Source organism: Crocodylus porosus, unplaced genomic scaffold, assembly GCF_001723895.1.
Source record: "Crocodylus porosus isolate Cpor-Errol unplaced genomic scaffold, CroPor_comp1, whole genome shotgun sequence".
NCBI lineage: Eukaryota > Metazoa > Chordata > Crocodylia > Crocodylidae > Crocodylus > Crocodylus porosus.
The window spans coordinates 54,103,892-54,130,787 of record NW_017728948.1 but is presented as its reverse complement, the minus strand read 5'-3'; the positions used below and the strand labels follow the sequence as shown (position 1 = coordinate 54,130,787).

At 42.6% G+C, this 26,896-nt stretch overlaps 1 protein-coding gene across 1 annotated transcript in view; it reads left to right on the top strand.

Annotated features, from left to right (window-relative positions):
- The first annotated feature begins 11,511 nt into the window (after positions 1-11,511).
- KDR (kinase insert domain receptor) overlaps positions 11,512-26,896 on the top strand; it is a 38,034-nt gene continuing 22,649 nt past the window's right edge. Inside the window, exons 1-15 of the mRNA XM_019553265.1 lie at positions 11,512-11,605; positions 13,794-13,872; positions 13,995-14,191; positions 15,960-16,084; positions 16,394-16,562; positions 17,476-17,615; positions 17,871-18,042; positions 19,556-19,667; positions 19,772-19,935; positions 21,009-21,165; positions 22,585-22,708; positions 23,443-23,551; positions 24,401-24,745; positions 25,594-25,740; positions 26,383-26,514. Of these exons, the coding sequence (XP_019408810.1) occupies positions 11,542-11,605; positions 13,794-13,872; positions 13,995-14,191; positions 15,960-16,084; positions 16,394-16,562; positions 17,476-17,615; positions 17,871-18,042; positions 19,556-19,667; positions 19,772-19,935; positions 21,009-21,165; positions 22,585-22,708; positions 23,443-23,551; positions 24,401-24,745; positions 25,594-25,740; positions 26,383-26,514 (2,236 nt within the window). The 5' untranslated portion in view covers positions 11,512-11,541. The remainder of the gene's footprint in view (positions 11,606-13,793; positions 13,873-13,994; positions 14,192-15,959; positions 16,085-16,393; positions 16,563-17,475; positions 17,616-17,870; positions 18,043-19,555; positions 19,668-19,771; positions 19,936-21,008; positions 21,166-22,584; positions 22,709-23,442; positions 23,552-24,400; positions 24,746-25,593; positions 25,741-26,382; positions 26,515-26,896) is intronic.

Here is a 26,896-nt window from a genome sequence, read left to right as displayed (position 1 = left end):
CTGTAATAGTATCACCCTTGTGATTGCAGGAGATTGGACACAGACAAGGTCTCCTAGGCCCTCTGCTTAATTGACCATAGAAATTATGGTAAATAAAATTAATTACTAGAAAGAAACTAGCTTGAATGCTGTACAAATGTATAAAATAGATTACTGTATAAATGGAATATTTTCACCTAGGGGCAAAGGTTAATTAAGAAGATGAGTGCTACTGCCAGCCAATCAGTAGGCTGAGTGAGCCAGTGAGTAACGTGATCTGTACTACTTGGAAATCACATTTCAAGATGTAACAGTAATAGAGTGCTTATGCAAATGTATTGCATTTCAAAAGCTGCTGCCACCCCTATGCATTCTACTCTGCTAGGAGTGCAATGCACAGATATAATATTAGGGCTATTTGCATACTTGAATTTGTCTGTTTGGCTGTTGAACTAACAAATATTTTGCTAAAACAAGTGGCTACTTCTATCTGAGTGGAAACCATGTAATGGCAATTTTTGGCACTCATGCACTGTTTAGCTTTTACTTCTACCTGTGGTGGAACAGGATTGTTCTACCTGCTGAAAGTGGGGAGGGAAAGAAGGGTAAGGGCTTGTCCTACCTTTTTATCTATTAGCTTTGTGGTTAAGGTATTTGCCCAGGAAAAGCCAGACCTCAGCTCCTAGCCCACCTGACCCAGAGGACAGAGTTGAACCTGCATTTTCACAGCTCTTACTACTAGGTCGCATGCTGGGCTTTGACCAGAACACCCTGCAGCCCTCCTGAAGCTGTCCAACAGCACCTTGTGCTTTGGATGAAATGAATAAGTAGCACTGGGATTGTTTCCATTGCTAGGGACAGAAATTACACACAAACCAGTTTAAATGATCAGAAACTGGTTTAAGCCTGTAACAGAACAGAAGTCCAGTGCAAATAAACTGGTTTCCAAATGGCCAAAACTGGTTTGAGATAAACCTGGTTGAATGTAGTATTAGATTAACTGATTGAGTTCAAACTAGTTTATGCAACTTCTGTCCCAGACTCCTTCTTGGTTTAAGTTAAACCAGTGTCCCCCAGCATCCCAGCATGCTCTGCAGCCCTGGGCTGAGATGGGTGCTCTGCTCCAGCAGAGCAGGGCTGGCCCTACTCCTCTGCTCCTTAGCCAGAGCAGGGGCAGGGGCGTGGCCAGATGCTGACACCTCTAAGGCAAAGAGGGCAGGGAAGAGGTTTATTCCCCACTCCCTCCCCTATTCCACCAGCACAGACCTGCCAGGCATTTCTCCCAGCAGTGGGTGTATGGGCAGCCCTGGCAGTAGCCTGAAATGAACTGGCCAGGGAGGGGGTTTAATTCCCCCTCCCTCTCCTACCAGTATGGACCTGAGCCAGGATCTGCCTGTCACTCCCTGCTCACTGCTACAGTGGCGGGGGCATGGCCAGAGGCCGGCTGGCATGGGTCCCTGAGGCAGAGGGGGGAGGGAGGGAGTTCCACCTGCTATGTCCCTGGGGGACTGCAGCCAGGGTCTGCCAGCCCCAGCCCTCACTGCCGCCAATCGCTCCCTCTGCAGGATGAGTGGTGGAATAAGCTCCTTCCCTGCCCCCTCTGCCAAACGCCAGAGGAAGGAGGGAAATAAGCCCCGTCCCTGACACCTTGCCTAAGGGGGCAATACCCCAACCCCTGCTGCTGGAGCGGTGAGGGGAGAGGACACTGATGGGGATAGGTAGCAGCTATCATGGTTTCCCAGGGAGTGCAAGCCTTTTCCCAGCAGGGGACTGTGCTGCGGGTGGGAGCAGGGTGGGCAGATCTGCCACAGACTGTGCGGGGTGAGCAGTGGTGGTGCTAGGAAGGGCTTGTGGGGGCTATGGCCACCACCCTGAGCTCCAGTGCCACCTCTCACCCCACATAGTCTGCAGCAGCACTGACCTCCCCAACCTCACCCACAGCACAGCCCCCCTCCCAGAAGAGGCTTGTGCTCCCGGGAAACCATGAGAGGGGCTACTGCCCCCATCAGGGTCCCTCCCCACTTGCTGCTCCAGGTGAGGGGGCAGGGAAGGAGTTTATCCTGCCATTTGCCCCAAGCAGGGAGCAAGCAGCCGTGGCAGTGTTTGGGGCTGGCAGACCTAGTGGTGGTGGTTGGGGCTGGTGGTCTCCAGGGAACAGAGGGGGTGGAGGGGGGAATAAACCCTCTCCTTTCCCCCTATGCCACTGGGGCCATGCCAGCTGGCATCTGGCCATGCCCCTGCTGCTGCAGCAGCACGGGGGGAGCACCAGGTGGATCCTGGTTTGGGTCCAGCTAGTGGGACAGGGAGGGGTGAAATAAACCCCCTCCCTGGCCACTTCACTTGAGGCTACTGCAGGGGCTGGCCACATCCCCCCCCCAGCACAACTTCCCCACAGCTGAGGATGCTCTCTAGAGCCCTCTGGCTTCTGGTTTGAGCCACTGCATGTGCTTGTATTTTCTGAATGTCTATTCACTTGCAAATTGGTTCAATCTAGACAGGTTAGACTGACTTTCAAAGATTGAATGAATTCAGGAATTCAGGCTCCAGCTTTTTGACTGTCTGTCCCTAGCCCATGTGATTGGGAGCAATAGCCAAGGCTATCACCCCAAACCCTTTCCTTAAATCTCCTCTCCTCTCCTCATCCTACTCCCCTGAGCCACCCTCTCCTTGACTTGTTGACCTCTACCTGGCCCCACATCTCTTTTACTCTTGGCTGCCCAATGGTTCAGTTTCAAGAAGAGAGCTGGAGATTGCTTCTGGCAATACCTTGCCTGTGGCCTGGTGGTTAGAGCACTTTTCTTGGAACTGCGAAAGGCAGGTTCATACTGTCTTTGGGTGAGGGGAATCTAGAACCCTGGTCTTCTGCTCCCTGGGCTAGTGTCTTAACGACTGAAAGAAGCAAGCCCCTTTTCTCTCATCTCTTCCTATTTCAAACACCTCCTATAACTAACATTTTGGAACGTACACAATGTTGTATGCCTGCCCAGACAATTCTATTCCCTTACAGCACTAACAGCCAGAGTGTAGCCTACAGAACATTCTCAGTAGGGAATTTCAGGGCGAGTACTGCTATGTACAATTGAAAGTATGTGTAGAGAGCTGAAAATTGCAGATGTGTGGTTATAGAAGTACCATTTAGGTGCATGAAGGTAACATATGATTAACCTTTTCTGTAAAGACACTCAAGGTTTATTTTTATATAATACTTCGCTTGTTAGGGAACTCATGTCAGATATAGAAGACTTGGGTTCAAATTGTTCCTCAACTTGAGGAGGACTGGAACCTGATTTTCCTTCCCTCCAGAGGAAGAGGATTGACCCTGGGTCTCCCATATCCTGGGTGAGTGCTGTAACCACTGGCAGATTGAGTAAGAGGAGACTTCCTTCTAGAGCAGTTTTGTGAATCCAGCCCAGAACTTTTTCTCCAGCTAAAATAGTCCAGGATAGCTGAACCACAATTTTCAGTTACTACATTATTCATTAAAAATAAAAACCCAAACAAAAATCACCCTGCTCTGTATAGAACCCAGAAACTCCACTGCTATCCTATAGACCTTATCAGCACTCCTGGCTGACTGTAGTTCCAGTGGACCAGTTTAGAGGCTGAATCACCTAGCTGTTTTCCTTTTGTTTACTGACTAGAAGAATATGCCTCAGTTTTATGTCCTGTTACAAAGGGGAGGGAGATTACCAGAGTCCACAAAAAAAGAAAGGCCTTTACTACTAAGGCTCTATTAGCTACCTGCAACTTTCACTGCCTTCATTCATGATTAAGGTATCTGTAAGCATGCTTACCAGCTGTATTGCCATTGGCTGCTGCACCTCAGCTGTACTCTGTGACTGATTTTGCAGATGGGAATTATAGACTATACAGCTGGCACTCACTTGCCTCAGACAATGTTATCTTTATAGGTGTCTCCCAGGGATTGGACACTGCTGATTTTTTCCATGCGGAGAAGAGGATGTTTTGCTATAGAGAGCAGGCATCAACACAGTGGGATGGGGGGAAACATCCTGCCTTGTGACATGGCTCCATCACACGGCCTACCAAAGCTTGTAGGAGTGCTTGCTTCCTTCCTCTCTGTGCACTGGAGGTGGGAAGAGTGTTTGCACTCAGGTACTACAAAGATCAGGTACAAGATTGAAAGATAAAGATAATGACACTACTAATGCTAATGGTGCTACTGCTGTAAATCTTCCTTCTCTTTTAAGGTGGCTGTGATGAGCTATTTCTGAACCTCAGGACTAAAGCAGCAGGGGTCAGTGTAATTTGTGAACTCAGTGCAAGCTCATATCTCTTCCCTCCAGGTTGTTATTTGGAATAATTAAGCAAACAAAAGGCTGCCTGTCTGCTCCTGCTGCTGCTGGCAGTCCTGACCAGGCTCTTTCAGCCTTGGCCGCCTGTGAGGTGCTGAAGGCAGCTATGGTGGAGAGGAGTCGTGACTCAGTCAGAGGGGAGCGGGAAAGGGAGTGACAGGGAGCTTGCCAGCCTCTTGCCCGATCAGTGCCTGCTGTGTCTCAGGACTCTTTTTGAGAGGCTGCGCTGTCTCTTTGTGTCTTGTTTTTAATGAGCTTTTGGCCACCAGAGTAGCAGATGCATAAACAAAAGCATGTTGGCCCCCTGTTTAGCTAAGGGGAGATGTCCTGCCCCCTCCCTTTATGCAGATCTTTGCCATAGATTGTTTTACAAAAACAGGATTTTCCTAGTTCAGAGGCTGAGTGAAGAGAGAAATTGTTTTCTTAGATACCCTGCAAGGAAACAGGGTAACTCTTCAGGGGACAAAACACAAAACAGACAGTGGTGTGTTGGGAATCTTTAGGGCTTCTCCTTAGTTTTTATAGGGTCTTCTAGCTCTTACACTTGTGTGAAGTGCTATGCAAATAAGCAGCCTGACTGTACCCAAACCCTCAACCATCAGCACTCGCAGACAGGGTCAGGTCCTTTGCTGTGGCTAAGATCCTTCCAGTGTAGCAGGAAGGGAGGGCTCTCAGAAAGCCCTGTTTCTTTGCCAGTTTTGCCTCAGTCAAAGCCCTTGACAGGCTGTTCTGAACCATTCAAGGCATCACAAGTCTCCAAGGGGGTGTCCTTCAGTCGAGGGAAGAAGCCTTCAGTGCTAGTTGTGTGGATATATGATTGCCAGCATTCTTCCCACACTGATGAAAGTCCAAGGAAGTGGGAAATCCTGCTCCTTTTGCATCATTTGAATGTCAGGATAAACTTGTATGTGCAGTGGCATTTTATGCACATGAATCCCACATGTATCTTGTCTAAATCTAGGCAAATTTAGAGTTGAGATTTTATTTTGCGTTTTCATTTTCATTTTGAATCTCCTGTCCAATGCCATAGCAATGAAGTTTGGTGCCTGGGGCAAAGCCCGCAGTGGCAGCCTGCCCTTGCCCCACACACAGATCTGGGGCCCACATGCTCTCCCATGCTTACCAAGGCGTGCATGCAGTGGCCAGAGTCACCTATCCTCTGTCCCTGTGCACCCCTCTCAACCCAAAGAGTTGCTCGCAGCTCTGTCCTGCACCTTGCCCAGGCTGGGCAGCATCTGTTGGCGCCCCTTCGCTTCGGTGCCTGAGGTGATCGCCCCACTTGCCCCCTCCCTGCCTTGCTATGGCACTGCTCTTGTCTCTATTCCCATAGCTCTAAGCCATAATGGTCTGACTGGTGGCTCAGGAGCTGTATCTGACCCATGAGGGGTTAACTTGTGGTCCCTGGACGCTTGCCTGAGTCCTGCTGCCCCCATTGCTCTTGGGTCTATGGGGTCGGATAGTATGGTGGGAGGCCTGGTGAGCTCACTATCTGCAAGCCATCTGCCTGGGGCAGTGTGGTAGTGACAGGGTGTGGGTGGAAATCACCCACATGGTGATAACAGCAGGGGGCTTGCACAGCTGTGGGGCAGGAGGAAGAGAGCTTGCGTTGCTCATGTGCAACAGTGAGGTAGGGCTTACCTGTGCAGTGGTAGTGGTGGTGGGGGATCACACTGCTTGCACTGGGAGGGACGGATGGGGGGGACTGCAAATGGTCTGTGACCTGTGTGGCTTCCAGTGGCTCTGAAGTTGGACAGTGCTACTCTAAGCTGTTGTCAAAGCTTTTTCTTATGAGTCTCCAGGGTTGCCCCTCCAGTTGTGGACAAGAATCAACCCTTTTGTCTCCTTTCCTTCTGCTAAAATCCATGCTTCTAGTGAAATCAGCATGAGCCATAATTATTGCAGCTTCCTCCTCACTTCTCAGCTTCTTTCCAATACATCCAAGAATCTACAAAAGTCTCCTTCCTCTCACATTACCCAGACCACATTGCTTCTCTATTTGGATCCTTTAATTGGCTTCCCCAGGACTTAGCATTTGTTTCTGGTAGAAGCCACAGCGTGCCAAACACTAAAGAAAGGAACAGCTGCTGCCTTTTACTCCCAGAATTCACAATATAAAAAGACAGACAGGTAAAGGGTAGGTGACAGGGGAACAACAGTGAAAGCTACCAAGATGATGACTGGCCACGTCTTGAGTTGTTGTGTTTTTTTAGTTTTACAAAAAAATACTGTTCCCATTGGCGCTTCAACCTTGCCATGATGATTAGTCATCTAATTTCACATAGCTGCCACAGTAGACAGGGGCTTAGATCAATTTTCCGTTTCTTATATGTTAGTTATTTGCCTTCTCCTTATTCAAGTTTTTGTCATTCCCAAAGACAACCTCTTCTCCAGGGGCAGATCCATGGGGGTATGGTGGTGCACTGGCACACCCTGCTTCTGTGATGCTTGGTCCACTCAAAGTTTAAAAACAACTGCCTGGCAGCAGCATTTTTAGTCAGGCAGTGCTGAGGGAGTCAATTGACTTCCTGGGCTCATCATCGGCTACCTGATCCTTCTAAACTCTTCATTCCAGACCAACCAACCAACCAAAATCAAAACCAAACCAAACCCTGGCATAATAACATTATAATTGAAAATTCACATTTTATATAAACTGAGTCAATAAATTATAACTGCTATCATCTGACTGAATTTCAGAAGATTGCTTCTTAAAGTTATATAATGTGAAATAGTTTAAATCTATTGTTTAAATTATATTGTTATAAATACTATAAATTACTTTTAAAAATAATTCAATATAGTGTCGTGTTTTTTAAGGAACAGTATTTGTAGGAAGTCTGTCCTAACACATGTGCATGTATATATGAAGAAATAGAGTGAATTACAAATGTATTACACTAAAATAATTCCTTTGGACCCTGTAATATATACAAGTGTTTTTCATTTCATTACTAATTTCATTTTTTCCCCTTAACTGGCCTAACTCTTTTTAAGGTGAGCCCTTCTTGGAAGTTATAACTTGAACTCATTATCTTAATGAGTCCTTTTTGGGAGATTGATTGAAAGAAACACACAAGGAAAAAAGAGAGATGGTGAGCAGTGTTAGTCTGAAGACAGGCAGCAGGCAGGGCAGGGTGGCACCTTAGAGCACTTACACATATGCCTAATGCCTGCTCCAACGCACGCTAATTAGCACATTCCAGCAACCTCAGCATCACATGTATTCTGTGTCCACGCACTTCAAAATGGTGGCGGGAGCGCTTTAACTAAAGCTCATTAAATGCGCTATTTTGAAGTGCACGATGCTGACTACATGAGATGCTGCGGGTGCTTTATTTAGAGTGGCTCCCATCCTGGAGCACATATAAAGGTGCCATTAGATATTAACTTGTTTAGAAATGCATAAGTTTCTGTAGGCCAACAAAAGCTTATGCATTTCTGAATGTGTTAGTCTCTAAGGGCTTAGTTACATGTTACCCTTACAATGTACTAAAGGCACTTAAAATGGGAGTGTGGGAGTGTTAAAGAAGGAAAACTGGTGCTAAGTGCAACACTGCCCTGCCCACTGCCTGACTTCAGACAAACACTGGTAACTACCTCTCTTCTGTTTCTTGTATCTATTTCTTTAAATCAATCCACCCAAGTAAGATTAATTAAGATACGGATACAGAAAGAAAAAGCAATGCTTATTTATGTGAATGCTGTGTGCCCCCAGAGCAGGCAGCAGTGGCACTGTCGGCAGCAGGAGTGTGGTGGTGGCAAGCGGGGAGCTCCCACAGGCAGCTGCAGTGCTGTCGGTGGTGGGTGAAGGTGGCAAGCGCTGACCAGCAGTTGGCAACCACCCTCAGATGCCACTGGTGGTGGTGGTGGCAGCCAGCAGCAATCATGGACCACCTGCAGATGCTGCCGGCGGTGTTGGTGGCAAGGAGGGCAGGGTGGTGAGTGGTGACCCCCTGCAGGTGCTGCCAACAGTGACTGCCGTGCCTTTTTGCAGGGGGTGCACTGCAACACTGAGAGGGTGCATGTGCACCCGCATACACATCCTATGCTTTGCCAATGCTTATTTACAGCAGTATCTGGTTATGATCAAACTACATTTTAATTTGAATTGTCATTTGGATGAAAGTTCAATTAGCATCACTGATTGACTTCCCTTTTCCCTGTGAGTTTGAACTGAATTGAATTGAACTGAGTGGGAATTGTGCTCTTAAGTCAACTACATGCTTCTGAAAATCTTACCCTCTATCTTTGCTTTACTGTTTTTGAAGAAATAAATATGAAAAACACATGCTTATGCATGTGACCATCATTAAAGGCAAGAAACACCTAAACAGGTGTGCTTCCAACATTGCAGCATCTAAGACATAAGCCTGAAAGTTATTGTGTTCTGGAGACAAACTATCAGACCTAATTTTCTTTGTGACTCCAAGTTGTTCTAGAGAGAAATTAGTAGCTGTCACTCACTTTAACCATCAGGAATTTATGCCCCCATGCCCAACAGGAGTTGAGTCATGGCTTTTCCATTCCCACCCATTTTCTCTGGTGATGTGTCTTGTTACCCACAAATGCCTGAACCCCTCTCCACCCCCGGTCCTTCCAGTCTATGCATGAATTAAGGGCATTTTTTAAACTTGCTGTTTTAACTTACTTTTCTGTGTAGCTGCACACTATAAATCACAATCTAGCCCAGAGGTTCTCAACCTTTTTGGACTGGATGCTCCCGTCACTGGACTTAAGTCATCCCGCACTGGACTTGAGGAACCGCTCCATAACTTGTGAATTGTGTGGAAGCCAATTTCAAAAACTAATTTATATATTACTGTGTTTACCTCTTTGCAGAGTGGCCAGACAGTAGGGGTGGGGGATCTGCCAGGCAGGAGCAAACTTGAGCCTGCACTTATCTGCTTATCTCCTCACTCCTCAGGGCACCCTTCAAAGGATTTGGTGGTACCCCAGGGTACCCCAGCACTCTGACTGAGCTTCACTGATCTAGACCAAAGTTAGCAAAGGAGATTCTTTAGGTATCCATAGGATCAATGGTTCCTGCTAGGTTTTGATTACTAGTTTGTGAATATAAACTTGTTTGCTAACCAGTTTCAGCAATGGACAATTGTTTTGCAGTTGAACCCAGAGTTCTAAGAATCACTCAGCAGTGCCACTGATTCCACACATGTAATACTGGAAATGTTGTAATGAGGCCTGAACATTTTTTGGCCTTAAATAATAAAATGTTGTCGGGGTAGGGCAACAGTGCACTCTTGTCTGAGTGTGGCTCACTTCACTCTTTTTGATGCAAGAGATTCTTTTAGGTGTAATGCAGTTTATTGGAACTTTGGGAAAAAATCAAATGAGAAACTTAGCTTTTCTCACTCCCACTAGAATTCTGTCAGCAGGAGGGATGCAATTTCCAATGAAATTGCATCAGTCCCCCAATACAGTGGGAGAGCTGAAATTGCACAGCACTCAAAGTAAAATTACAGGCTTATTGACTAATTCATTTGTGGATAGAATCTTATGCAGATTCATTAGTATATCAACCAGAGCAAATTATGCACAACTAAAATTTATTTGTATGAATGCTTTTATTTCTCTAAAGGAGGATATTTCATAAAACTTCTGCCAACACTTATTTGAACACTTATGTTTCAACTACAGTCATCTTTAAAAAAATCCTTTTAATTAAGAAAGTAACACTCCATTCTTATATTTTATTTCTGGAGAAGAACCTACTGACTGGAGCCTGTTTACATCACCCTGATCTTATTAGATCAATAATTACAACCAAATCCTGCAGGACTTACTCCAACATATTTATACCTCGATCATATCAATAGCATTGTTGCCTGATTAAATAGACCTGGATCTAGACATTAGTAAGAAGAGGTAAAATGCTAAATCTTACAGGAAATAACTTTATCATGGGGGACCAGGATTCAGGTAACTAAATCATAAGGGATGTACTAGACACATAGGGGTAATATATAAATTATATCAGATCTAAGGATATAGATGTTGCCATATACAGTCAGTGATATAGTATCTGGGCACCTGGACCAGCTTGAGATAAGCTACATCCAGCTTACTGTATGTGAACAAGGCCACCATGTGAATGCGTCAGAGCTCTTTTGGGAATTTTTGTTGAGGATTAGGTACAAGATTTTACAAAAACATGACCAGAGATTTTAAGCATCTCCATTTTTGTGGAGCCAATAAGAGATGCTTTCTTATATGGCAATGATTTTCAGAAAATCATGTGCATTCATCCTCTGAGGATCAAGACTCCTAAGGTGCCTCAAGCTTACACAGATTAAAAGTGGGAAGTTTCCTGTCACAAAATACTGTCCTCTTCCTTGGGGATTTCCCAAAGTTTTGATAGATTCCAGGTACTTTCTTTAACATGAAATCATATAGGTCTTGAGAAATAATTTCTATGACTTGCTGTTTTCCAGTCACACCTGCTGTTTGACAGCCACATCTAACCAGCGAGTGAATTTCCCCAGAAGAGTCTGTGAAGAAAATGTAGTGTATTCTTGGATTTTGCTGAGAAACTGTGGTCCAAAGGATATGTTGTTTCTGATTGCTCCTGTCCTGGGCTCGTGGGCTCATTGGAGACCTTCTCACAGGGACTCTCTGCAGCCTTCACCAACAAGCACTGTTTCCCTTTGTGTTGACCTGTACATGCGCTTCTTGCCTGTTTTGGAGCAAGGCAGCCCCCATTTGAATGAAGGCACCCTGGGAACATGCCAGCTCCGAGCCTTCACTCTTTTTTGTTTTTGGATTACGGAAAAAAGAGCAGTTCTGCTGCCAAGACCCCCGGAAGACACCCACGGGCCAGAATGGCGCTAACATTGTTTGCAGTTTTCACGACAATCCTGCTTGCACACCCAACGCTGCCTGGCACCCTGTGGCACCCCTGCAAGGAGCTCAGGTCACCCCTGGTTGAGAATCACTGCCCTGCCCTGCGCCAGCCTGATCGGGCCAAATCACCAACGATGCCCTCTTCACCGCTGCAGCCAGGGGCTGAAGCAGATCTCCGGCAGGGGAAGGGCTGCGGGGCTCAGAACCCCCGGGCGCCCAGCGAGGGGGCGGGGCCGACGGAGGGGGAGGAGTCTTGGCAAACCAGGCCACGCCCCTCTATAAAATAGCGGCGCTGCGGGCGGCGCGCAGGCAGTGGCTGCCCCACAGGTGCGCGGGGCGGTCGGTGCGCCGCGGCCCCGGATTGCAGCGGCAGCGGCAGCGGCGGACGATGCAGCCCAGGCTGGCGCTGGTGCTGGCGCTGTGGCTCGGCGTGGGCTCCCGCCTGGCTCCAGGTAGGGGCAGGGGCAGGAGCCGGAGCCGAGCGGCAGCGCTCGGCCCTGCCCCGAGGCGTCGGTGGGGAAAGGTGCTGCATGGGGCAGGGCAGAGCGGGGCGTAGCCTCCCCTGGGTGGCGAGCGCAGCCCCTCAGTGCCCAGAGCGGTCCCCGCAGCCCCAGGAGCAGCACGGTGGGTCCCCGGCTGGAGCAAGGTTTCCGAAGGGCTGGGTCAGACCCTGTGCCACACAGCGGGGCAGCAGGGCTTTCCCCCCGGTCCTTTCTCACTTGCAGCCTCCGGCCCTTCTCGAAGCTGTGGCTCCGAGGCTGTGCCCCTCACTCCCACGCTCAGTCGCGCCCGGTGCCCCGTCCTCCCTTTGCGGCCCCGGCTGACCTGTCCGCGTCCCCCGCGCCTGGTGGCAAGGAGCTCCGCGCCGGCGCGGCCGGCTGTGTGCCGACGGATGGGACAAACGCACCGCACCTGTTTGGCCCGAAGATGAATGTTTTGGGCAGACGGACATTACAGAGGGCGCACACATTGGTCTGAGGCCAAATACATGCACGATTACTTCAGCTGTTCTTCAAGCTTTACCACCACGGTGGGGTTTCTGAATGGCTACGTATGTGTTCATGCCTGTTTCAACAGTCTTTTTGCCCTTGAGGTGCAAATGCTGCGCTCCAGTAGCTTAACACCAAAGATCATCTAGGGAGTGGTTGGTTGTAGTTTGGCTATAGATCAGCATCACTAGCTCAATTCAGCTAGTAAATATTGATGGAGAAGTGTATTCCCTTGGCAGACTAGGTTCTTTGGGTAAATGCGGTATCTTTTATTAGACCAACTAAATAGTTGGAAAAATTGTTCTTTGCAGGCTTTCAGGCTCCAACACCCTTCTTCAAGCATAGGGAGAGTCTGCTGTTGCTATATGTTCTCTGTGGTGAAAAAGAAGCCCCCAGTAACCCCTTTCCCTCCCACCCTCAAATCCTCCCCTTCCAGAGGTTTGATGCTCTGCTATTTATTTATATAACAGCTCTCCTTGAAGCCACTGGGGACTGCAGATGTGCACCTGAGGGGAGGGTTTGGCCTGGGGTGGTTTGTTTGCGATTACCTGGCAAATGGGATAGATGTAACATTAGTTCTGATGCTTATCATGAGGAAAAATAGCTGCATGATACTTTGCAAGAAAAAGCAAACCAGCTTGTATCTCTAGTAGTGATGGTTTTCTAAAAGAAAGTGCAAATATGTGAAAATGGCAATAGAGAAGGCAGAGTTTGATCAGATTATAATAGAAATTCTGGGAAAATATTGTACATTACAGACATAGGCTTACCTTATTGTCACTAGTAATAATCAAGTTGCCACTCATCTGAGCTCTGTCTCGTTAGACTTATTTCATCTTTAGACACTCTTTACCAAGAGAGACTCCCTCCTATTGGGAATTATTGGAACCAGTGCTAGAAAGGTCTCTTTCTGTGCTATTTACAATATTGCGCAAACTGCCTCACCAGACAGTTATCTAAGACTGAATTGGAACTGATTTTGCAACCCTGGTGACAAGGATTCCCACTAAACACAATGGACACAATGGAACAACTCACACAAAATAGGAATAATTTTTCCCGCGACAAGGGAAAAAGTGAGCAAGGAAAACAACAATTGCTCATATGACCTTGTGCTTATGATGCATTCATAGAACCATAGAATCACAGAAAATTGGGGTCGGAAGGGACCTCAGATGGTCATATAGTCCAACCCCCTGCTCAAAGAAGGACCATCATTGCACAGAATTATTCCTATTAGTATTTATTAATCAGTAGCCGTGGCAAATGTGTATGTTCAGTTTATTGTAAGTAAAGTTGGTAGGCTTTTTCTCAAGGGAGTGAGATCATCAGATGAAGGTTCACTTTTTTTCAATGTCCCATATCCTCTTGTTAGACCTTGAAGTTGGCAATGCAAGAAAACAGGAACTCCACCCTAGCTTTATGAATTGTAGTGCTATTCTGCTAGCTCATGACCATCTGCCTATTCTTCCTGTTATGACAGATCTTGAACTTACTGGGATATGTGAAAAGTGATTATTTGCCCATTACAGGTTGACACGTTATGTAAAGGTGTTCACTTAAAATAGCCTGTATGTACACTTTTATCCTGTGCTTTTTCTTATTGAGTCTCACTGGCTTTTGGCTCATTCGTTTACTGATGTTTCTGCAGGCCTGGATCAGCCAACCCTTAGCATCCAAAAAGATATCCTTACAGTAACGGCAAATGATACATTAAAAATTACTTGTAGGTAAGCTGTTTTTCATTGTGTTAAAAGGGGCTATTTAAGGACTATGGGACTGAATTTTACTGACATGGAGTAACTCCATAGTCAGTCTTGTCCTTATACTTCTCCATAATTTGTTTTCCTAGTGGTCAAAGAACTGTGGAATGGTTTTGGCCTAACAATCAGAGCAGTTCTGAGAAACGTGTCACCGTGACGAACTGCAATGACAGCCTCTATTGTAAGATGCTCACTCTGACAAAAGTAATAAGTAATGACACTGGGGCTTACAAGTGCCTTTACAAAGACAACCAGGCAAGCACAAGCATATATGTCTATGTTCAAGGTAAGTGGTTAAAAGATTTCTACCTATTGGTAAGATAAAAAGAAAATTTGGAAGAGAGGTGTCTAGCTTTTCAGGCAGCTTTGGTCTGATTTAATATTCACTGCTTTGATCACAGTAAGGAAACATACTTGACAGATATGCATAAAAAATAGCATGTTAAGACTTCCAGCTTTAAAAGAAAATAGTAGTCTCTCCACTTTCTTCTAAGGTTTCAAGAAAAATAAAAACACAAATATGTATCCATTTTTAATGGACAAATCACACATTCATTTTGTTTGTGTATTCACTTAACATGCGCATATTGTCAATGGTTGCAACAGACGGGGAGGGAAGTCTCATCACGGCAGTGAAGGAATGGGTGGCGATCAAACTTTTCTTGTGAGAATTTGTAGCAACTCCTAGATTTGGTTGAGCTACATGTTCTGCAGGAATCAGATCTTATGGCTTTTTAGTTGTCCCTTTTCCAGTCTCAATCAGAAAATGCAGGAGCATACTGGGAAAAAAATTGAAGCAAAAGGTTAATCACATTTCTGCTCTGTTTGGTTTTTGTGTGAAAGTGCATATCCATTTATGTTTTATGTCATCTCTCTTAGTTCTGTGCAGTTCATACAGATACATTTACCGGCATATTAATAGATGTGGGTGGAGCAACAAGCAGAACAGTGCAGCAGCAGAGCGTGTATTTTAGTTGTGATAGAAAAGTTTTGTAGTAGTAAGCTGTGAGATCTCTAAAATTTGCCACTGAGAAGAGCAAAGATGTTTGTCAGGTGTGGTATAAGGGATCATCTTCAGCCTTGTGCAGTTAATATTCTAAATGCAAATATTTGTGCATGACAATGACATACTAGTATGCCAGTTACTGTCAATGGAGAAGTCCTGGTCCCCATAGTTGTTGAATAAAATCTGTGATTATGGAAATTAAGCTAATACAGTCCTCCAGACCCTATCCAATGTTTCTCAACTAGGTCTGTTTCTGTGTTTGTTTTTATATGAAGAACTGATGTTGTCTTCAATAGGAGTTTCATGAATAAGAGGAATACAGGTTATATGCACGTTGTGCAAATAGATACCATGTAATAGGATTGTGTTGAAATCAAGGGTGGAATTTGGTCTGTCTTGCATTTAGACTCTTACAGGGAAACACCTCTAGACTTCAAAGGGCTAAGTTTTCAAACTCAGGCTTACTTGCAATGCCTTCAGTAACCTCATTACATACCCACTGGAGAGTAAGCATCTACCTATTTTTGCTGATTACCTATTATTTCTGCACAGTTATTTTGCACAGTTGTTTTTTTTAATGAACTACACAGAGCTTTGAAATGTGTGTATGGACTAGTGGTCCAAAGGTGCGCATATACACACATGCACAATTTTTTAAAAAGGAAAAAGAATAGCCATCAGTTGGAGATTATACAGCCCTTAGCAGCTGTAACTTATATCAGACCATGTCCTTGTAGTTCTAACTTGGGCAAACCTGTGTTGACTTGGAGGTTTGCCTGAGTAAAGATTGTAGAGCTAGGGGTGTCATTTCTAGAATTGTAATGTTTTGCCACTGGTGCATTCTTAGTTTTGCAAAAAAAGGAAATATTCAAATAAGCATGCCAGAAAAGTATAAATATTGGTCAAATAGAAAAGGATAAAATTGAATATATATTTTAAAAAGAGAGAAACAATGGAAAGGAAAAATGGTGGGGGGAAATGAGTTCAAAATAGCATGTCTCAACTCCAGAAAATGTGGTGGGTATTTACAAATAAAATCTTCTTCTAGATTACAGATCTCCATTTGTGACTTCAGTTACTGATCAGCTTGGTGTTATATACATCACAAGGAACAAAACAGTGGTGATACCATGTCTTGGAACTGTATCGAACCTCAATGTATCACTTTATGCGGTAGGAAAAAAACACTATTTCATTACTTGTATTTAGAGTTAGCTAATGCCAACTTGACATAAGTACAACAGATTGAAATAGAACTCTTAATTCTTTGGGAATTATGAAATCTATTAATAAAATAATAATGTTTTAACTGTACTCATAATTCAATTTGCATTTCTCAAGTAAAGATCTACTGACTGTAATGAGAACTTTGAGCCAGGTTGTTAAGCCTGGGCCCACAATATTGTAACAAACTTAGATGTGACATTTTGGATTTGTTTAATTTTGGGTTTTGACTGGATGTTTTAATGATATTTTTAACAGAGGTATCCAGAAAAGATATTCGTTCCTGATGGTAAATTGATTTCATGGGATAATAAAAAAGGCTTCACTATTCCCAGTAACCTGATCAGCTATGCAGGCATGGTCTTCTGTGAAGCTAAAATAGATGATGAAAGCTATCAGTCTGTGATGTACATAGTTGTGGTTGTAGGTAAGCTGAAGATTATTCTGCATGGCCATTGTTTTATCCAGTGTTATATTACTTTATGTGACACATTGATCCATTAAATTTGTTTGGATTGTAGATTAGGAATAGTAACAGGTAATACAAAATGTGTGGTTTAACGTATATGACTCCTTTCACTTCCCAAAGGTGCTGTATTTAAAGGGAAAGTGTGCCACAGCCATCTATGCTTAGGTCCATCAATGCTTACCAACTCTATACTGATTCTACTTTTTTCAAGCATGTAGGGATTTGTTTTTTGTAAACACATCCTCTCACTCTTAAATGCATGTGGACTTATTGGAAACCAAATCAGAACTGAAGGGAACTTGAGAATACGCTTTCATAATATCACCAGCAATTTGAGAAAATGGGTCTTTACTTGCAATTAGGGGGCTGTGGAAATCAAGGGAGCGTGGCACTGAAAATAAAAACCTGGTTTCTAAGAAACTGAGTGACTGAAGGTGCTCAGATCCAAACACCTTGGAGGGGTGGGGTGTGGAAATCTGTTGGCTTCTTTCTTTCTCTTGCTTATTCCAGCTCAGAGAGACTGTCATCTTTTGCTGCTTTTAACTGACAGGGTGAGACCATTAAGTAGCTTTTTGGTTAATAATGATCTAGGAGTCCACTTAGCCTGCATGTGTTAAATTCAGGCTTTGCATATGACAATAGATCTACCTTGTGTGTCTGTACAATTTAGGGCCATCCTGGCAAACTGAGCCTACATGGTCGCCACTCCTTTCATTTGGCTATATGTCCATCTCCACACTGAACTCAGGGTTTTAAGATTTCTGCCCTGTGGCTGGAATTCCTAAGAGGAAGCATGTTATTGGAGAGGTATCTTCCTTATGTCCTTTAACATCCTTTTTTTTTCATATTTTGTTTCATTTGCTTCCTGCAGGATACAAAATTTATGACCTGACTATGAACCCTCATCGTCAAGTAGAGCTGGCAGCAGGGCAGAAACTAGTTCTAAACTGTACTGTAAGGACAGAATTGAATGTGGGAATTGACTTCAAATGGGACTGTCCTTCTGGCCAGGTAAAACAATTTTTTAAAAAAGGTTGCTCCCTTTTTTAGAGGCAACCTATTTATTAATCTGGAATAATTAAGAGGGATGCTTCCCTTCTTGTTTTAGCTTTCAGAAATACTTGCATGACAATGACATTTTAAGTTGACCATCTAGAATGTTGTTACTGCTGTAAATATTAGCATGAAAGTGAGGAATCGGCTTGTTGCATGAATGAGAGGAAGAGTTGGAATGAACTGCATTTCAGTAACTTTTATCTGTTATAGGGTAAACATGTCACAATCAGGGATTTAAAAACACCAGCAGGGAATGAACTGAAGAAGTTTGTAAGCACTCTTACAATCGAGCACGTGACCTTAAGTGATCGAGGCCAGTACACTTGCCTGGCATCCAGTGGCCGTATGACAAAGAAAAATGGAACTTATGTCATTGTCCATGGTATGAAATTTTCAGGCTTAATTCCACAAAAAAATTTTGGGTAGGGATTACTGGGATGGAAAATGAACAGGTTGTAAAGTCAATAGCTTTACTGTAAAGAAACCTAAATATGTGTAATGTGAACTATCTGTTCTCAGGTTGCTGCTGCAGTTTTTCAATGGCTTCTAGTTTATTTTTTCAGTAGTAGTATTTTTATACCACCAGATTTTTTTCTGTTTAATGATTAAACTTTTAGATTCTCATGTGTGATTATCACTGAAAACTGTAAAGTAACCTTGAAAAACTGATAATTAAATAAACTCAAGTAGATGATCAGCAAATTAAATCTCTCCCTAAATAGTCCTGTAATATTGAAATTGTGTAGAGAAGGTCAGATTTTGCCACTCTCTTACACTAAATAGAATTCAAGATGCTGCTTCCAGTGGGACACTCTGCAGAGGAAGATATTGCTGAGTATAAGTGAGGTGACAACATGCAGCCTTTGGCTTCTACGTTCTGGAAATCAGATTCAGTTTTGATTATGAGGAAATGACTTGGAAGAAATTACTTTGGCCAAGTCCTTAGTTATTGTTGGGCCAAAATCTCTGATCCTTTCTCTATCCTCACTTGGCTAAAACTCCAGTGGCTTTAAAAGCTTCCCCACCCCTTTGAATCAAGAGTTTTACTGAGTAAGATGTTAATGAGTGCAGAAACATTGGGATAGACATAGAGTTTTGAGTCTCATGGAGGCTGAGTTGAAGCCATAAGTGAAACAGATTTCAGCCTGTTGACTTGGTACATTCAGATTCATTTATCTGACGAAAGTGATTAGAGATGGAAAAGCTCTTTGAGGCAATTGAGTCTGTTCCTCTGCAAAGACAGGTAATGGACCCCTTTAATGCTAGAGATTTGTATAAGATGTTAAATTTATCTATATGCGATTTTTTGCTACATAGCCAGTTACACTGTTGTTCTGAATACAATTTTTCTTCTTCTGTGTGGCAAAAAAAATAGTGTAAATCCTTTCAAAGTTGTTTTCATTGCAGTATTCAAATAGATCATTTCAACCATTTCTCTACTGTTCAACTTGATCACATAAAGTTTGGAATACTGTTGTTCCCTGGAATAGATCAATTACAACCTTTTTGTATGATTACATAAATGGGAACACTGGAGAGGTTTTAAATGAGATATTATATAACTTTACATACACGTATCAACTTTCAACTTTGTTTGTGTTGCTTATTTTGCTACCAATCAGTAGTAGTTAGACTTAAGCACCGGAACAGAGATTTGCTGCGCATCTCTGAGAGCTGAATCTCGTCTTGCAGTCAACTATTTCCAGTGCCAAGGAGCCACTGACTGCTGTGGAAGGGCAACAGAGAAGACATGGGTTGGGAAAGTTGCAAAGATCTGCGTAGCTAGGAGTGCATTCCATATGGTCATAGAACATTTGAGATGGGGAATGGGCAGCTTCAGGCTGGAGGATGCGCGAGCATGTTTTGTTTCATGACTATCGATTAATTTATTTCAGAAAAACCTTTCATCAATCTGGATAAAATGGAGTCTATGGTGGAGACAAAATTTGGTGAGCAAGTCAGAATTCCTGTGAAGTTTACAGGATATCCCCCACCAGAAGTAAAATGGTAAGAGTCTAAAGGTGTGATACCTTTTTAAAAACGAATCTTGCTTTTATGTGCATGTCCAGGAGAATCTCTAAAGCATTCAAATACCACATATTCTCCTTTAGGTATAAAAATGGAAAAGCCATCAGCACAAATCATACGATTAAAGTTGGTTATACATTAACAATTACTGAGGCAAGTGAAAAGGATGTTGGGAATTATACTGTAGTACTCACAAATCCCATTAACAAGGAGCAAATGAAACACACGTTTCATTTGGCTGTGAATGGTAAGTTGCATATGGCTGTGGTCTTTTTACTCTTTCTTTTATAAGGGTATATTGTATGTTAAACCTTTCTGAATTAAAATTCACAGGTAACTATAGCTAGCATAAACCACATCTCTACAGCCCTGAACTGCCTTTCATTTCTGAATTATAAAGATTTAAAATTAGTATAAAAAAGCAGCAGCAGCCAAGGGAAGTAATTGAAAAACCCTAAGTGATGGGGAATACAAACTATATATTCTTTCTGTAGTCTGCAACTAAGGCATATTCAGGTTCTCCTTATTACATGAAAGGATTTCTTTTAGTTTTTTTGTATATTATTTTTTGGCCTGCGTCTTATTCTTTTCCTGTCCCCTGTGCTGTCTCCCACTTTGCATCATGACTTCTTCCCCGCCATCCTGGTCTGCCTCACCCATCCTTCCTGCCCCCCTCAGGCTGTCAGTTCTGTTTTGCTCCACTCCCAAAGCCCCTCTTCCATTTTGCTCCTCAGGAAACCTGGTTAGTCTGAGAGCTTAAAAAATAGTAGGGCTTCAAAATGGCAGTGTGGCTAAATACAGCAGGATAGTGGTTACAGCATAGTGGGAAAGGCTGGGGGAGTGGTACCGTGATCGCCCACAGGTCAGGGCATGTTGGCAGTGAGCAGGGAGCTTGTGCTGGTGACCCATGTTGACAGTGATTCTCTCAGGGTGTGCACCGCCAATCTTGGAGTGCACGTGCACCAGCTTGTACCCCTTACGCATTGCCAGAGCTAATCAGTGTGTCCCCAAAACCCTGGTGCTGTACCTTGCAGAGACTTTCTAATTTCCCCTGAAGGCAGAATACCTCTTCTTTGATACTTTTGCTTCCCAATGAAGTCAGTGGGGAACAAGAATAATCAGCATCTTGCAGGAGAAATCCAGCAGCATGCAGGTTGAAATCTTAAAAGAAATACAAGAGTTCAAGTGAGCGAGTCTGCGTGACAGATACAGTATACCTCTCACAACAAACTGTATTCTTCCTCAGTAAGAAGAGGTGACAGAAGGCAGAGAATTTCTCTCTTTCTTCATGGTCAATAATATGCAGATTTTGTCCTTCAGTTCCGCCTCAGATCGGGGAGAATGCTTTGCTGGCACCTGTTGATTCCTACAAGTACGGCAGTACTCAAGTGCTCACTTGCACAGTCTATGCCATTCCAACTCCGGTCAGTATTCGGTGGTATTGGCAGTTAGAGGAAGAATGCACTTTCAGCCCTCAGTAAGTACCACATACCTTGCCAATTGAACTTCTTAGTGTCAGCTCTGTAACTCCTCACAGGTTTATAAAATGCCTTTTGGTCTATTGTCTTAACAGCTCAGCTCTTTACAAAACTATAAAAACATTCAAAATCAGACACCCAGGAAACAGAAATCCTGGGTGGCATTTCTGCAATGCAAAGGGGTCATGAATCCAAATTAACCTAGTGATTCCCCTGTGCGAGGCGGTTCCTAATGCACAGTACCTGTCTAGTGGCTTTATCTTCCCTTGTGGAGCACTGCCAGTTTCTCAGAATAACAGTTGCTTCCAGAAAATATAGCCAAATATGTCTCTTTTTTACTTCCATCTGTGCCAATGCTCCCACTGATTATAGCAGGGTAGGTAGTCTTAAATTTCCCCCAGGCTGCAAAACAGTTAAAATTAATCATACATCTGATCAAACAAGTGGTGTTACATGATATACCAAGATCACCAAACTCAGGCTGGCAGGATGCTGTAGTGGGTATTTTCTGGCCAGGATCACACACTGAGAGAACCTATCAGTTGTTTATAGTATTTGATGCCTTTTTGGCTAGCATCTTGGCTTGTTGCTGGATTCCAAACAGAAGCATCGGGTGCCCTTCCGTCAAACTTTGCTGGGTAGCAGCGAGTCCCAAACATGACACCAAAACAGGAAAATTGCTGTATATGCTAATTACAGTTCTTTGTGTCTTTTCTTACACTGGTCAGCTGCTGTGTGTGATGCTGCCTCTTATCTGTGTGAAAGTGTAGTTGAGAGGAAGTGCACACTGATTGATGTCAGGGAATGATAGAGAGAGCGCCTGACCAAGATCCATGCAGCTTCCCTTATCTGGGCCTAGCACAAGGCCAGACTTCCTTAAAAAAAATAAAAAAATAAAAGGCATTCCGCTTTCCTGTTGTTGTTTTTAAAAAAACTTCCACTAGCTTCTTCCTTTGGTGCCTGGTTATTTCCTACACAAGGGCAACTGTCTTGAAGAAATTCTTTTAAGGAGCCAGTGATTTTTTTTGTGTCTCTCTGTCTTCCTTTGAAACTAAATTAACTTGAATTGTCAATTTGTGAAAGGAGGCCTGTTCCCAGAATAGTTCCTTCCCTCAAAATATCTTGATTGGGCTGACCTGAGTAGATTAATTAGGAAATTCACCTCTAGGCCTGGGAATTTCTATTTTTATAAAGCACCAAAGGGCTTGGAAAGGTTGTAGGTTGCAATTAAATAGAAAAGTTTTCAGGAACAAACTTTTATCTCCTATGTTATATACAATGCCTCTTCTTTTGTCTCTTGATTTTTTTTTAATTTAATTTAATTGTTTATGTATTTAATATATAAACTGAACAAAAATGGTCCTTGAAGCACTGAGAATTTCTTTATCCATACTTGTGTCCATCTGTCTGTCTGTCAGTCAAGCAGGTTTGGGAAATAATCCTTATGCATGTAAAAAATGGAAGGACATTTTGGACAGAAAGGATGGAAATCGGATTGAAATTGTTAAAAACCAGTTTGTTGCTATTGCTGGGAAAATGAAGGTGAGTTGATATACATCCATGCTCATTAGGAATAGACAGCTTCTGAGAGTTTTATACTGAGTTTTATGTATTTGTATTGAACCATAATAGGGAAAGGTCTAAAAAGCAGAAGTAGAGTTGTTACATGCTGCTAATGTTAGTATAATGCCGTTTTCAGGACATGTCTACATGTGCCATAATTACAGCGCATTAAGCTTAGTAGCTGTAATAACAGGTACTAACTTAATGCATTGTTATGGGTGCTACTGCACAGTAGCGCCAGCACGCATCTTTTAGGTGATGCTAATGCACAATAGACTAATTCTACTGCATATTAGCATGGCTGTTGCCATGACATGCTAATGTGCAGTAGAATTAGTCTACTGTGCTTCTAGCATTTCACATAGATGTGCTCTCAAATACATAAACAGAAATCTACATTTTAGAATGGACCCTCTACCTGTGGCAGTGAGTGTGATGGCCAGAACTAAAGGGATTAATGAGAAACTTGTAGAAAAAAAAATCTGATTCTTTCTTTTGGTTTCTTTTGTTTTGTGAAAATGTAGCCATCAATACTATGTTTCATAAACCCCAATATGAACTGGGTACCAAGAACATCATTAATTTGTATTATGTGAAAATTTTCATGCAGGTAGGATAGCTATCTAGAAATGCACCCAAAAGTTTTCAGGTCTATCTCCCTTATGTACTTTGGCACTGATATTGTATGAAATATCTCGGTTATTTTCTTGCAGACTGTAAGCACCCTTGTGATTCAAGCAGCAAATGTGTCAGCTTTGTACAGGTGCATGGCTACTAACAAAGCTGGAGTGGGTGAAAGGGTAATCTCCTTTCATGTTAGCAGTAAGTATAACTTGTGGATTGCATAAATAGTTAATTAACACTCTCTGCTTCACTATTGACAGTAGGTTCACCACATTATAGCCTGATCCACTTCAATGTATTTCCCACTGAATATTAAACTTAGCTTTTAAATAATCAACATTTAGTTTGTGAATAGTTAAAGTAGTAGTGGTGTGTGACTGGATAAATCCAATGGTGTTAGAAGGGCATGAAACTAGTGTCAAATAAATTGGAATTGAGCTGTATGCGTACAACTGGTTTTTGCCAATCAGACAATTATAGGTATATGAAAAAAGAGAAAAAATATATTGCTATGAATTTAGAAATGATCTAAGTACTGTGCATGTGCAAGTCCCTGCACGTATGTGTCAGAATAAAATACTATATGACAAAATGCCTAGATTTTTGAAACTGGGTGACTTCTAGCTTTTCAGGACCTTTGAAAATCAACTAACTTCTATATGCCTACATATGGATTTAGAAGCATTTAAATGTGAGGTTTTTTTAATTGAGCCATAAAAAGCCAGATAATTAAATATGAATAAACACACATCCATATGATACAGTTGATAAAAGGCTGCATAGGGATTCTACATAGGCCTTTCTTGGTTATTCAATAGGAATATTGCTCATGATATGGTGGCGGGGGGGAAGTGAATAATGCGACTGATTCTCCAGTGCCTTTGAGTCATTCTTATCTGTGTGAAGAGGGTGGAAGGCTCTGTAGAATCATAGCCAGTAAATTAGTGAATGAAAGTTTTCAAAATGACTCTTTCAGTTTAATATTAAATGAAAAGGACTTCCTTGACAGAACAGGTGCATTTTTAATAAGAAATGTTTAATTTGCAGGAGGTCTTGAACTTAATTTTCAACCTAGACACCAGCTCACAGAGAGGGATAATATGTCCTTGCAGTGCACTGCAGACAAATTCACTTTTGAAAATTTAACCTGGTACAAACTCCGCACTCATACCTCACGAACTCCTGCTGGAGGCTTACCAATGCCAGTGTGCAAGAACCTGGATGCTCTCCTGAAGCTGAATACCACGGTTTCAAATAGCAATGGTGAAAATGTGACCATAGAGCTCATCTTCCGTAACATTTCTCTTCAAGATAGAGGGGATTATGTTTGCATAGCCCAGGACAAAAAGACCAAAACACGGCACTGTCTTGTCAAGCACCTTACTGTTCAAGGTATGAACCCGTTTATGAAAACCACAGTACATTATTAAAAATGCATGGTAGTATAAACCTGTGGGAGCCTGAGGGTCTAACGTTTGACTGATCTAAAACTGTACTCAGTTAAAGGTTAGTGTACAGGGCTTGTGGGGGAAAAATGTAATTGTCATGCACACAATTCAAATATGAGGTTTAATGTAGAGACATAGCTGTACAAAATAACGTCTTGAAAGCTTTGCGTTTTTTCACTGCAAAGCACCTACATACAGAGCTGTAACAGAGCTTTTATGCTCCGGGCAGTGAAGATGGCTGGACTGGGGGTCACACCAGTAACAGTGGCCAGCAATCTTGAATCTCTGGTGCCCTGCTTGCCCAACCTTACTGCCTTCATCTATATATGCTTATGCTGGTGGTGATGATAATGAGGATGCTTTGTTTGACTGAACTTTGGTTTGAAACTGTAGCAACAAATTGTAATAAAAATAGGCCAGGATTAGACCCCCTAAAATACAAGTGGTTGCTTGGTTTTAGGTGCAGAGTGCTAATTGACCGACTTGATCCAAAAACAAAAACCTTGCTTTGGGGCCTTGCAATTCTGGCTGATATTGATCTCAACTGAAGAAAGTACTTATATATATGTTTGTGTTTAGGCCCTTTTTCATGGGCTGTCCTGATCCAGCATTATCACACCTCTTGTAGTGGGAGTGGAAATGGAAACAAGAGAGGAGGCAGCTTTAGCCAATTCCTTCCTCCTCAGCTACCTGGGACTCTTTGCATCATCACATCTAAAACAGGGGACTTCCCTGGTGATACAAGAAAAGTATTCTTAAATCTGTGTTTGTATTTTATTTTCATGCAATCAGAGCCTATGGCACCCACGTTGGTAGGGAATCTTGAGAATCAAACAACAAATATTGGTGAAACCATAGAAGTCTCCTGCACGGCGAATGGAATTCCTCCTCCGAACATCACTTGGTTCAAAAACAATGATTCCCTTGTTGGAGACTCTGGTGAGGAAACACTTCCTTGTTAATCTCTTGTGTATTTTTTTCACAAAACTTTCAGTAGTGTTCAAGTGCAAATTAGATGCCAAATGTGTCTCTAACAAAACATTTTATTCGGAGTGGGGTAAAAGTTTTCAACTGAAGCTTTTTTTTAGTGAAAATTGCTGGTAAAGCTGTATTGAAATGTTTTGCAAATGAATTTTGATTTTGGCCAAATTGTTTGTTTGGAGGAAAAAAACCACATGAAAAATTTAAACATTTTTTTTTACTAGAATGATTTATTTCTAATTTTTAAAAATAAGTTAATTTTAAAAGTTTTTCTGATTCTAAAATATTTTTAAAATAATTAAATAATTGCTTGAACTTAAAGCAAAATTTCTGTTAAAATTTTGGTCTGCCAACATTTTATTTTTAACGACAAGTATAGCCATTTTTGTCCTTTTTATTTAATTAATTAATTTTATTAATTAATTAATTAATTAATTAATTTTTTGACTAGCCACTGGACTCAATTAGAGCTGAGTAAATAACAAAATGCGTGTATACTTATTTATGCGAAGGTATAGAACAGGGATAACTATTGATTTCTTAGCAATGGGCTGAATCCGAGGCATAAAGCAGAAGTAAGAACCATTAATTTTTTTTCAGGTATTGTTTTAAAAGATGGGAACAAAACTCTAACCATCCGTCGAGTAAGGAAAGAAGATGGAGGTCTCTACACCTGCCTTGCCTGCAATGTCCTTGGATGCAAGACGGCAGTAACTTATTTTGCAGTAGAAGGTCAGTATAGGTTTGCTTCTGTTAACTATTTGTGCATGAAATTATAACTGATAAAAGAAAAAGAACCCTATGCATAATATCCAGATCGAGGTTCGCTAAATATACTACTACTGCCTTGCTGAACATGCAAAATGATGCAAAAAAGAATGACATTCATATATGAATAAAGATTTAAGGGAATTAGGCTCAGATTAGATGGAGGTCATACCAGCCTGGCAGTCTAGTAATATCAGTTCTTGAGGGTGATGTTTTGCTTTATATAAAATCACAGATTTTTATTAAAATATGCTAAAGAAGTCTCTAGCCTTTATGGTTTCAGATGGACCCTTGATAATATAGCTTGATTATCCACAAATGCAGTGATTATATGCCTGAATCCGTG